Source organism: Podarcis vaucheri (assembly GCF_965113315.1).
Source record: "Podarcis vaucheri genome assembly, chromosome: 3".
NCBI lineage: Eukaryota > Metazoa > Chordata > Lepidosauria > Squamata > Lacertidae > Podarcis > Podarcis vaucheri.
Genome location: NC_138761.1, coordinates 65,202,292 through 65,216,140, shown reverse-complemented (window position 1 = coordinate 65,216,140; position 13,849 = coordinate 65,202,292). Strand labels below are relative to the sequence as shown.

The 13,849-nt window shown below is 39.1% G+C and overlaps 1 protein-coding gene across 18 annotated transcripts in view; it reads left to right on the top strand.

Moving 5' to 3' along the window:
- EYA4 (EYA transcriptional coactivator and phosphatase 4) overlaps positions 1–13,849 on the top strand; it is a 114,274-nt gene that overhangs the window by 91,047 nt on the left and 9,378 nt on the right. For all 18 annotated transcript variants that reach the window (XM_082215939.1, XM_082215940.1, XM_082215935.1 and 15 more), the window contains 6 exons: positions 691–827; positions 1,474–1,557; positions 4,827–4,916; positions 11,422–11,480; positions 11,578–11,738; positions 13,616–13,730. In XM_082215939.1, the coding sequence (XP_082072065.1) occupies positions 691–827; positions 1,474–1,557; positions 4,827–4,916; positions 11,422–11,480; positions 11,578–11,738; positions 13,616–13,730 (646 nt within the window). The remainder of the gene's footprint in view (positions 1–690; positions 828–1,473; positions 1,558–4,826; positions 4,917–11,421; positions 11,481–11,577; positions 11,739–13,615; positions 13,731–13,849) is intronic.

Below are 13,849 nucleotides of genomic sequence, written 5' to 3'. Positions count from 1 at the left end.
TATGGATGACTGCTTTTCCATAAAGTTTACCAATTATAGAAAGCTACTGCAGACATCATAGGTTTTGTAGCTATAAATATAAGTTATTGGTGTCTACAGAGGCCAACTTCAGAAGGCAGGTAGCGCAAAATGTTCTGTGAGAGTGATTTTTGAAGAGCATAGAAAGAATGTGTACTACCATAGAATGGAACTGTTCTTGTACATCTGAATGAATATACTGCCCTACCACCATTAGTAGACTCATTTTTAACTTGCTTATACCTTTACTGTTCTTTCTAGTGAAAGTAAGGCAGTCATCACCCTACCCCCTAACATAAAATAATCAAAGAATTTTTTTTAATAAGTGGATTAGAACTAATCTTAAAACAGCAACTACCAAAATAACATAACTAAAATCCAATTGGAAGAAGTGGAATTTAAAGGCTTTTTTTTTTGAAGACTGGTACTCATTGGTGCCAATCACATGTCCCTAGGGAGGAGTTCCATAAGTTAGGAGCTACCACTGAGAAGGGCCTGTCTTCACTAGGAAGAACAAGTAATTTACAGGTAAAACAAAATTCCCATTTTCAGAACTTTGGGGGCACTTTAAAAATTTGGGGAGGGGAGCAGTGGTAAATATAAAAAGCATATAGGAGTCTTTTATGTTATGTTAAAAATAACATTGCCTTTTCATTAATATCTTGTTTGCAGGAGAGTTTGACACTGTACAGAGCCCTTCAACACCAATCAAAGATCTGGATGAAAGGACGTGTAGGAGTTCTGGGTCAAAATCAAGGGGCAGAGGGCGGAAAAATAACCCATCACCCCCTCCTGACAGTGATTTGGAGGTATGTGCTTGAGAAATGCAGGAGCAGCAACAACTACATTAAGACATGGTTGTATTAAGCTCTGCATTCTCTGTACTGGCTGCACTAAACTTTCCTGCTCTACCTAGATGCATCAATAAATTTCCTGATACCCTAATGAGTTATCTAATTTAGAATATTTATTTTACTTGTGTTTATTTTATTTCAAAATAAAATAGTTACATTTCAGCCTGTATCTTCTAGGACTTCCTTTTTACTGTTAAGAAGGTGCTGTTTGTCCCATCCGTGCAAATTGCTACAACCAGACAGTTCCAACCAGTATACAGTGGTACCTTGGGTTAAGTACTTAATTCGTCCCGGAGGTCCATTCTTAACCTGAAACTGTTCTTAACCTGAAGCACCACTTTAACTAATGGGCCTCCTGCTGCCGCCACGCTGCCAGAGCACGATTTCTGTTCTCATCCTGAAGCAAAGTTCTTAACCGGAGGTAATATTTCTGGGTTAGTGGAGTCTGTAACCTGAAGCATATGTAACCCATGGTACCACTGTATATGGCTGGTTTCTTCCAATTATTTCTGTTCTGTGCTGTCTGCTGAGGGATTATAACTTGTCTTTGGTTTTCCTACTGTTTTATGTCCATTGATGTTTGTCAATGCCTCTGTTTCAGCGCGTATTTGTTTGGGATTTGGATGAAACTATCATTGTCTTCCATTCACTTCTTACAGGATCTTATGCACAAAAATATGGAAAGGTATGTGACTCATAAATTCAAATTCAAAACACTAATCCTACAAGTTGCTTTTGTTGTGATACAATTTTTGTGTATTGCAACTGTTAATCCACTTGTGAATCATGATTTTTGAACCTTGCAACAACCTCACAGAATTTGGTGGCATTTTCATATTCTTGTATTGGTGCTCCTTGTATCTTCATTGGGCATTTCTCCTGTCTATGACTTCCGGAAGGTCCATTTTGCTTCCGCTCCCCACCCCACCCCCAGGCCTGTGCATCCAGAAACTCAAGATTCCATTATTGCCAAGGCTACCTGGGTTTTTTGTGGCTCATTGGCGTGGGATAAATTCTTTCAATATTATTAAATGTTTGAGGACAGTTTCAGCACAGGGATAAAATACATATTCTAGGTATTCTGCATATGGGTAGTGTCTGGAGGAAACACTCTGCAGTCCACCTATCTCTTAAAATGAAGTCCTACTATTTAGAGAGAGTCTGCATAGCATCAGTGTAAAGAAATATTCTCTTAAGCCTAATGCAGAGATTTTAGGGAAGACAATTTTATTAATTTTATTACTTTTCAAATTGTTCCCCAGTGTAATTTGAAAAAAGGGTACCATATAAAGGAGCTTTATTAGTACATGTCCTTATTTAGTTGTATTGGGGGGAATATTTAAAGCTTTTCTCCTGATGCCACCACATAATATTAAACCACTTTAATTTTGGCATTAAGAGAGGGGCAGTCTTTTGAAAGGATTCAGGCTTCTTTCCTCAGCCTGGCTCCTCAAAACTATAAGTGTTGGTTCTCCTGAGATATTTTTACTTTGTCTCCTAAGAGGCATTCACTAGTAGATGGCCCAATCTAGCACAGAAGTCCACAGACAGACTGTCTGGCTCCAATTTATGCCCACTGCTAACATAACCGAAGGCATTTGTATTTTGATATAGGGAAGTGTTATAGTTGATCTAGCTTCTCTTGCAATGCTGGCAATCTCTGGCTAAGTGCCATGTTCTCAAGAACCAATGAACTAAGAAGTGTTTTGTTTGGTTTTTTAAATCAACAATACATTGGGGGGGGTTAAACGGCTTACAGTGATGGGGAGGGTAATAATGCAGAACCATGCTTCAGATTTCCAGTGCAATTCTAACCATATTTTCTCAGAAGTAAGTCCCCCTGAGCTCAACTCCTTACTAAATGCATTCAGAATTGCAGCATCAACCTCTCTTATATTTCACTACTGAACATAATTAAAACACTTGTTTCTCGGCTTCTTCCTAACTTGATTTCATACTTTATTTTAAACTGAGGGTCATTTCATGCATCATATTTATCATATAGCTGCAACCATGTGAAATTTGCTTCATGCGTGATTGGCACCCACGTTGAAATAAAAGCTTCTGCAATGTTCCACTGAAGTGATCTGCTCCTACACCAGCCCCGTGTATTATTCAGCACAAAATAAACTGATTTAATAAATGTTTAAATGACCACAAGAAAAATTCTATCTGATCCCCAAAATAAAGCATTGACTGTTATTCTTAGGATTCCCCCCCCCCCAATTCCTACCTTACTCTTTGGCATCAACAATAACCACGTTTCTCCATCCCCAATCCCACTAAATATACAAGCAATACATTGTTTTGTATATACAGGCATTGTTATAGCAGTCATTATAAACATTATTGTATACAGGTAATGAAGCTCACTGGATGACTTTGGGCCAGCCACTGCCCCTCAGCACGTTGTTGCCTATTGTTACCACCTTGTGCTCCATGGAGGAAAGTTGGGATACTAATGTAATACATTAATAAAATAAATAAATAAATAAATTGGTATCTGAAGAAGAAAGCTCATACCAAGAACTAACTTAGTTGGTCTTTAAGGTGCTACTGGAAGGAATTTTTTTATTTTGAAAATAAATAACCATTATATATAGAAGCATAAAACAATGCATATAATTTCACACAAAAAATTAGAGGGGTGTGTGTGTGATGCAGAAATATAGTAAAGCATGGGACTCTCATATGCACCATACTTATACATTTTGTGTGTATAATTTGGACTTTTTTTAAAAAAAAAAGAACCAGTCCATCAATGCACAAGTGGATTGAACATAAGCAGGCACTTTCTGTAACAGGAGTTCCAATAAAGGCAAAATTTGAGTCATCAGGAACATCTCAAAATCAGTGTTTAGAACTCATTTCTTCTCCATCTTTAATAAAATTTCATTTCCTCTGCCAGCTGTTTTCCCACATGTGAGAGGAAAATACTGGACCTGCTAACTCCCATGTGGTAAGAGGCCAGTAAATCCTCAAATAGTAGGGAGTTTGAGATACTCTTCAGGATCATAAGTGCTTGAATTATCTGCATATACTCATCCCTTTTCTTTGAATTGTAGACAAGAATCCTATTTGTGAGGCATCATCTCTACCCTAGCAGCTGGAGAGGGAATTAATTAACCCTTACTTTCACAGTGGCGAACCTCAAAACCTGAACTCTTACCTTGGGTCAGAACCCCTGCAGTGCTGGGTTGCCATTTGTTGAAACAGAACATGTGACTTTGTATTGACTCCTCTTTTGCACATATAGCATGTCATCATAGGGGTCCTGACCTCTGAGTGAGAGTAGGATTCTATCATGCCCCTTCCATGCCCCTAGCTCTTCTCCCCCAGCCTTATACTAGCAGTGGGCTCTCAACAGTGCAAAGCTGTTGCTATGATAATGCATTTTTCCAGTTGTGGTGTGTTTTAATACTGCAAGGGAGGTTGGAAGCAATCCCATCCTTCCCCTAGATAGAAATACTCTGTTAGTAATTTAATTTGTTTGATAATTGTTTTTAGTCTTACAAAAGAAATTAGATATGTTTTCAAACCAGACAGTGCTGTCACTACTTCAACATTGAGATCTCAAATTAATGGTTCTTTAATTTCTTTTCTCTGCATCATTTTCACATAGAATAAAAGATTTATAGTTCTAATACAATTATTGTATTTTAAGTAAACTAGATTGTTTGCATTTATAATTCATGTCTCATTTATGTGACATTAGCTTCCGAGGTGCTTAACATACATTATCAGCAGACTTTTTCTGTTGTGTAGATATCTATTTATATTTGCATCTAAAAGTAAATTATACCATTTCTGGCCATAATTACATGCAAATAAATCTATTTCAGTCTACAGGGCATGTACGTACATAATGCACAGAATTACCACCTTTAAGAGTTCAGTTTAATCTACTCATAACATGTTAAGAAAATCCATATTCTTTCCATTTTCCTCCCCAAGGATCCACCTGTGGCAGTGACTCTTGGACTTCGAATGGAAGAAATGATTTTTAATCTTGCAGATACACATTTATTTTTCAATGACTTAGAGGTATGTATCTAAAGAATGTATATTAGCCTACCTGTATCCTAGCATCTAACCCCTTGTTTACTCCAAGTTATCAGTAGCTAGAAATCAAATCTTACAGAAGTAGGTTTGTAGCGTATATCGCCTTGTCAGGGGTTTCTTCTCTTGTTAGCCTGGCAGAAGTGTTTGATAGTGAATGATAGCTGACAGTGATATTTATTAATTGCCAAGTACCTACTACAATTAGGTACTGCTGTATACAGAAATTACAACTGCAACTTTCAGGTTTACAATCTATAATGGAGGGTTTAAGTATCTCAAGATCTCAGTTAAAAACTGGATTATTCCACTGGCCCAAATATGCTTATCTAAGTGAATTTAAAAATAACCCTGCTTTTTAAAAAGAAAAAAAAAGGTGAAGGGGACCTCTTAGTATTTAGTTTGTGTTTAAATCCTTGGTGGTTGTTTTTTCTCTTCCCTATCTCTTCTGAAAACTTCTGCCAAACTACTTTTTCAAAGGAAATACCTTTCTCAGTTATTCAGTGCTGTGGCTTCTGGATTTAGCAAGAATTTACAGTTTTTAAGTGACAATATTATACTTTATTATGGATCTCTTGTTTCAGGGACAGATTTCTTACATTTCCGTATAATTGTCTTCTACAGCAGTATGATAGCTAAATTTCCATCTCGGACTAAGCCATGGTTTAGTGAGATGTGCATGAGCAGGAAGGAGTTGCTGCTAATCTCTGGATTGCATGTTCCCTTCCTCCCATATGGCCAGGATAAGAACTCTGGCAGTTTTTACCTTCACTTGGCTTGTTCAGCTAAACAGAATTTCTGTGTTGGTTTGTTTTGGAACTGATCAGAGTTTGTTTTATACCACAGTCCTTGGTCTGGGTGGCAGGACAAGCTGATATTCAGACAAACTGGAAAAAAGCTGCTTGGATTTCTCCCATGCATACAGGAAGGCAAGGGGTGAGCAAGTGAGTCCAAAGGTCACAGCGGCTCCTTCTTGCTCACACATCTCACTAAAGTATGGTTTAGTGTGTTGTGTGAACCAGTCCATTCAGTATTCTTCCTGAACAGGAGGTGGCAAGCTCTGAAAATAAAAAGGGAAGATTTTATTTACCTGTGTTTTGAATGAATATTCTTATGACACCTATCAACACATGGGTCCTCCCATAGTGAGTGACTCTTCAGAGATGTAAATGGTCACTCCTGATTAATGAAAGTCCTACTCCATGTTAGCCCACTTTTTAAATTCTTGTCATTTCATTAAATGTTACTTTGCTAGTAAGATAATTTGAAGATGTAGTTGATGCAGTACTTGGAAAAAGCCAGAAGTGACCTATTCAAAGAGATTACATTACAGAATATGAATCCCTTTTAGGCAAAATAAAATAATATTTTCTTTAGTGTTAAAAGATTCTGTTGTTTGTGGCAGTTTTATGATGAGCTGTATGAAAATATTTTAAAGTAATTGCTTGCTTAGGTTATATTTAGAAGTTGTACTGATAAGTGCAAGTAAGTTTCATATATGTCTCATTGTAAATCATGAATATAGTCAACCTACACTGCATTTTTTACTATCAGGGAAGACATTTCTCGTATGCTTGGAAGATAATCCATACCAATTTTACTCTTGATTCCAGCAGATAATGGTGAATGGGAGTTGTTGTTCACCCTCAAGACTGTAACTTCTCAGATCTGCTACATAATAGGATTTTTGTTTTTACTGCAGTGAGTCATTGTTTTTATTGGATAATGAAATTACTGACAATTCCAAAAGGATCATTTTTGTGGGTCATCCGTAGGTTTTGCACTCCTTAGTAAAAATGTCAAGTTCTGAACATTCCTGCAAGGAACGTTGCACTGAGACATGAATTAAGTTAATGTTACTGCAGTCAAAATCAGTTATTGTACATGAATTTGTAAACACACAGTAATGGAAAATATATTTTATCTTTCTTAGTTTTGAACTTGCACAGCCAGTGGTCCACTGTGACTTGAGTATAGCCAGTTCTGTAGCGGTTTTGAAAGGTATTTTACCTTAAAATTAAAATTAACAGAGAGCTTTTTTACCATTTTTATCCCATCTCTATTACAATCAAACAACAATACCCTGATGTTATGCTAGCAGCCTGTTCATTTCCACTGGGAATGGGAGGGAATTAATTTAGGCTGATGTCCTAAAAGCACTTGGATTACATACTGAATGAACTATGTACAGTGCTAACTTCAGTAGAATTCTGCAGGTCCAAGTACATTTAGGAATTTAGCCTAAATTCTAGACGGCTCATCTGGGACTTGATGCAAACTACTGCATTTACTTATTTATTTTGCAGATTTTTCTCTTGTTACCTTGCGAAAATGGTAATAATTGAGTTGAGAATAAGTCTGGGGGAAGCATGTGCATGGAGCACAAGAACTATTATCTAACACATTCCTGTTAATGTTCAGCCATGCATAACAGGAAGTAGCTAACAAAGTAATGTATTAAAAGGTTGAGCCGTAGCACCACAGAAGGTGAAAAATTAGGCAACCCACTTTTTTCATCCTGTGATAATCCTATAGAGCAGGGGTGCCAACTTGAATAAAATATTGTGGGGGCACAGGTAAGCCCAGCCCCTAGCCCACATAATCGATCACATGACACAGTGCACATGCACCATTTTAATGGGAATGCCCATAAACTTTGTGGGGGCCCAGCCCCCTCAAATATTTTGTTGTGGGGGCCAAATCCTCCACAGCCCCTAGGAGTTGGCTCCTATGGTATAGAGCATTCCTTCAGAAACAAACAAACAAACAAACAAAAAACAAGGCAAAAGAGAGAAAAAATAATTTCCCTGGTACTTTTGATCCACATCATATATTCAAGATAGCGGTTTTCAGAACACAAGAAAAAAAGAAGCATATGAGCAGAGAAATAACTCCTTCATTGCTATTTTTAAAATTAAATTTTCACACATTTATCACTGGGATTTTAACAGTGAATGTTCCACTACTGTACTCTAGCAGCAAGACTATATATTATTCAACTTCTGTCTTACATAATAATTTTTCATACTGATGTTCCATATGCCTGCATGTCCTCCTATCCTCACTGGTGTTGGTGAGAGAGGTACCACGGAAAAACTAAGAGGGATAGAATGATAATAGGCCATGTCCAGAGAATCAATGGATTGTATTCATTCAGCTCAGTCTTACTCAGAATAGACCCATTTAAATTAATGAACCTAAGTTGTTTGTCTTTTAATTTTCAGTAGGTCTACTCTGATGAGGACTAGCATTGAGCACCACCCTGCAACCTTTTGTATGGGACAGAGCTGCTCTAAAGCCTTTATCCCAAAGAACCAGATAGGGGAAAGCACTTCAAAGCTTTCAGTGCCTTTGTGACATTACTAGCCAAAAAGCCATTTCCACCACTCTTCTCATGACTGCTTGTCATTAAGCGAAGAGAATGCTAGGGTGGGATATTGCAGGAGCTACCAACATGGAAGAACTATGTGATTCCGCAACAGAAACGGTCCTAACCAGCTGGTGTAGGTTTGGAGAAAAGATAGTAAGTTAAGGGATAAGGCAGAGGTTAGCTCCCTTCCTAGAACTAAGAGAAGGAGGAGTTGTGGATGCTGTAATCTTGACTACCTCACTGGAGTTTCCTAGCCCTGCAAATGATAAAGGATGCTGCAGATTGTATGGGAGTGAGTGACTGAAGAGGAAGGAGCAGGAACCACCAGCAACCAGCAGTGCCTGTGTACACATGCTAATGGGAAGAGGTATTTGAGGATTGTGAGGTGCAAGATCCTTGTGGGAAAACATCAAGACTATTGTGCTAACTTTCCTGTGAGTTTACCATTGGCAGCTCACTCACCTACCCAAATTATGCCTTTTTTGCAGTGCTTGGGGAAGCCATGCAACTAAAAGAAAATACAAGGTCAGGAGGCAAATGAGATAAAAAGACCCCCCAAAACAATGATTGTCGAACATATTAGATACTGAACAATATTAGAAATGACTACGTGCACTTAGATATGAACGAAAGCTTATATAACTACAGCCGTACCTTGGAAGTCGAACAGAATCTGTTCTGGAAGTCGGTCCGACTTCCAAAATGTTTGGAAACCAAAATGCGGCTTCTGGCAGGAAGCTTCTGCAGCCAAGCGGAAACCCCATCAGAAGTTCAGCTTCCAAAAATAGTTTGCAAACCGGAACAGTTACTTCCAGGTTTGTGGCATTCGGGAGCCAAAATGTTTGAGAACTAGGCTGTTCAAAAACCAAGGTCCGACTGTACTATATACACACACAACTGAATGATAGTGAAGGATGTGAGAAAGTGGGGGGTTTGCCAGATGAAGGGTAGGGAAACCCATAAAAATGCTTATTGCACAAGGATTCACCTGTTCTTAGGACAGGTTTCCGTACAGCTTCTAGTGTAATGGGCTATGTCTATGGGGAGAGAAAGAAGGGTGAGATGGAACTAGACAGCGAGAGGCAAGAGGGCCAAGGGAAAGAGAAGAGGAGAAAGATGACATAGGAAAGGTGATAGAGGAAGCAGATGCTAAGGGAAGAGAAACAGGGCAGGACTAGTTTGGTAGGAAACTGGGACTTGGATGGAAGAAGAAAAATCTGATGATAGTTGGATCTGGGACTTGTATTCCCATTCAGTTGTGGTGAATCTTAATAGCCATTTCAACACTTTACACCAGTACATAACAGCCAGACTTTTCAGCTGGGGAGAGAACCTTCGAAAGAGCGCCCTAACGCTGGGAAGAGCAGCAGGGCAAACCAGTGGTAAATGCCTTCTATGTTGTTAGAGGCCTTCATTGATACATTCCCTTTTTGTGTTTCACAAAAACTTCCCAGAGGGTGCTGGACCATATTGCCAAATCAAAACTTTATATAGCAATCTACAGGATTCAATATAAGAGAAAGTCAGTTATGCAGTTCTCAGAGAGACCCTATCCCTGAAACAAACATTCCCACAATGGAAAAAGGACATTAATTAAGGCATTTATATACCACTTAATGGGACGCGGGTGGCACTGTGGGTTAAACCACAGAGCCTAGGACTTGTGGATCAAATCCCCGCGATGGAGTGAGCTCCCGCTGCTCGGTCCCAGCTCCTTCCAACCTAGCAGTTTGAAAGCATGTCAAAGTGCAAGTAGATAAATAGGTACTGCTCTGGCGGGAAGGTAAACGGTATTTCCGTGCGCTGCTCTGGTTTGCCAGAAGCGGCTTAGTCATGCTGGCCACATGACCCAGAAGCTGTACACTGGCTCCCTCAGCCAGTAAAGCAAGATGAGCGCCGCAACCCCAGAGTCGGCCACGACTGGACCTAATGGTCAGGGGTCCCTTTACCTTTATATCACTTAATCATTGGCATTTCAGACACCTGTCTTGGGATCAAATGGACAGCCAGTAGAAGCTTTTAAGCACTGGAGTTACATGCTGGCCCCATCAGTAATCTAGCAGCAGCAAACTAAACAGATAAAGTTGGTGCCAAAGAGTGGCAAAGCAAGCTGGGGCTGATCCTTGTCTCCCACTTAGTTAGAACCCATCTTCATGGTGATGTTCCCATGCCTATAACCTACATTGGGAGGGCATATTGTTTTAAGTTCCAGAAGAGCTGAATCTGTAGTAGAAAGATAAAGAGCATCTTGGGAACACCAGCCCTCCTGAGAGGAAGTGTTGATTTTTAATATAACCCATAAATATGAGACCTTTATTGCTAAACTCTACAAAATCTGCCATAACTCTGTACTACCGATTTTCCCCATAAATTTCCCCCTTTGCAGATTCAAAGCATTTTCACTGCCCCCTCCCCTGCAAAACACATATTTTAATTCAAATTTTAACATTTGCTTGAAAAATATATAAACAAGAATTTCAGACACAGCTGAGTATAACTAGACCTAATCTATTCTGAACTGGTCTACTTTTGAGATTGTGGAATTTTATTTATGGGTAACCTGGCTATTTCTCTCAACGGGTTAATATAAGTGACCTTCAGAATTAGTAAACCTATGGAACATTAAAAAAAGAAAATTAGAAATAAAACCTGAAAATGTATCACCAGTCGCTTTTATTCCCTCCACACCCACACACCCCAAAGTCTCTGGTGCAATAAACCTGGTAGCCTCATCAGCCTTTAAAAAAAAAAGTTTTTTTCAGCTGTTATTACAGTAAGCATGTTTTGAAGCAATTGCTGAAAGAGCATTAAATCTTGATGTAGTGAGGTTGTAGCCTTTTCACTATATGGAAGGGTTGAAAGTGCTCTTGGCTACCAGAATTCCAAGTACAGCAATTAATTCAGGAACACCCCGGTTTGGAAGGAGTTGTTGGGGCTGATTCTGTGAAAAGAATAGTAGCCTTGCTTGTGAGACTTTAAATGTGCATATTCTGCCATCTTCTGGCAGTACAAGTACTACTCAGTATTAAGATCTTTTAATGTCTTAGAACTCTGCCACATTATGTAAATATTGCAAACAAGATATCAAATGTTATTTTTAAAGAAATATTTTTTCAACAGGAATGTGATCAAGTACATATAGATGACGTTTCGTCAGATGACAATGGACAAGACCTAAGGTAAGCAATGCCTTTTTTTTTAAAAAAAAGAATTACATAAGCACATTTTTATAGGAAGTAAAAAGTATTCACTTTTGCATATTTTGGGTGTTTGCAGTACCTACAGTTTTGCAACTGATGGCTTCCATGCAGCTGCAAGTAGTGCAAACCTTTGTCTGCCAACAGGTGTAAGAGGAGGAGTTGACTGGATGAGGAAGCTGGCATTCCGTTACAGAAGAGTAAAAGAATTATATAATACTTACAAGAACAATGTAGGAGGTAAGAGTTTAATTATTTAGAAATGTCCGTAACATCTATACTCTAAAATTCTTCTGAAAGAGAATGATAATCTCCCATTCATCTTACTGTTGGGCAGGGGGGGGGGTGTTGGAAAAAAAGCTGAGCTATCTGCTGGTTTGTATTTATACAAAAAAAATGGACAAATAAGGAAAGAGAAGGAAGTTGGTCCTTCACTGGAAGTTTCCAAGCAGAAGACTGGACAACCGTCTGTTGGGGATGCTCCAGTCCTGAATTTCCTGTACTGAGCAGGCAATTGCACTGAGATGACTTATAAGGCTCTCCCTCCAACTCTGTAATTCTATATATCATTAAGGCATTTATTACTGCAGTTTGGAACTGAACTACACATTCTGAACTATCAACTCCTGTAGCGTTTCCCGCACCATACATCTCTTAGCCTTTTTCTAATGTGCTTTTTTATCATATTTGTACAGGGAGTGAGCTATTTACATGGGATGTTTGTTGGGGGAACATCCACATCTTTTAGGAACATAGGAAGCTGCCTTGTACTAAGTCTGACTGTTGGTCCATCTGACTTAGTATTGCCTACACTGATGGGCAGCAGCTCTCCAGTATTTCAGGCAAGAGTCTCTCCCAGCCCTACCTGGAGATTCTGGGGATTCTATTTGTGAGGGAGATACTCTACCACTGAGCTACAGCCCTTTATTTCACACCTGCTGTCTAAAGTGGTATACACCACCTGAGGCTCTACTATGTAGCCCTATACATGCCTCACTCATGCATATATGTGCAGGAGACTGGGCTTGCCCCTTTAGCTCTACTCTGCTGAGTCTTATTCCTGCAACACTACACACTTTGCCTGCAAATAATTTCAAACGGCAGACAAATTATGCAGAAGGGGATTAAGTGACAGTGAAGATCTACATGTGAATAGCTGCTTTCAGGAAGGATGCTGGACTTGGCACACTGGATTTTATTGCCAATGAGGAGAATGGAAACAGATGGAGATTAATCCCTTAATAACCTGACCATCCTGGCTTCTGATAACCCTCAACACTTGCTTTGTTGCTTGAGACCATCTGCTGAGTAGCAACATCTACCAGGGAACCACCAAGCGGAGGAAATTATGCTGAACTCTAGACTGTTTGGGAACTTCCTGCCCTATTTAAATATAAATAGCCCGCTGCCACAGGCAAGCAGACCACCCCATCTTCTTGGATATTCATGTCTGGATACATAAGTTGTGAAGGCAACACCCTTTTTAGTTTAGTGGTTGCTTGTGGTGTGTATGGGAGGGACTCCTGGATAAGAGCAGGGAACTGCACCTATGCTCAGGTGAATGCCAGATAGTGGGGACCTTCAGCTGGGTTGAGAAGCTAGCCGGAGTTGGTAGCTATCTATTCTTTATTGTATATATGATGAGCACCTCAGGGTATACATGGTTGTTAGAAAAACTGAGGAGTGCTCTGTGAAGAGGTTCAAGGTATAGTTACCAGGTGAAACTGGTGAGTTTCAGATTGTATAGATTTATTTGGGGTGGTTATGAGTTGCTAGTGGTGGAGAGGTGTGGGATTGACTGGTCTTAAGTTAGTAGGGTGATTTTGTGTGTTTTTAAATGGATGTTGAGATTTGATGTTGTGAGGGTGGAGTAGAACTTTAGGTGGTGATTTTTGTCTGGTTTGGTGTAGAAGTGTCCATAGAAAAGCCCTGATACCAGTGACTACAGTCAGAGAAAGATATGGCATAGGTAGGATATTTAATTTTATTTATTTATTTATTATGATGTTACAGTTATAGACCATCCTGTATCAGTTATAGTTATATGGAGGTAGGTCCATTCCAGAGTAAAATAAAGTAACATTTTTAAAATGTGTACATTTTCTTTTGTATATCAGGACTTCTTGGCCCTGCAAAAAGAGATGCATGGCTGCAGTTAAGAGCAGAGATTGAAGCTCTCACTGACTCCTGGCTAACAAATGCACTTAAATCACTATCAATTATTAGCACAAGGTGAGTATGTGTTTAATTTTAAATGCCAGTTGCAAAATAGCTTTCTAAAGCAAGGCAAAAGTAATTTTTTAGGCAAGCTGATATTTTAGTAGAACTGTTAGGAAGGCAGCTATCTCACT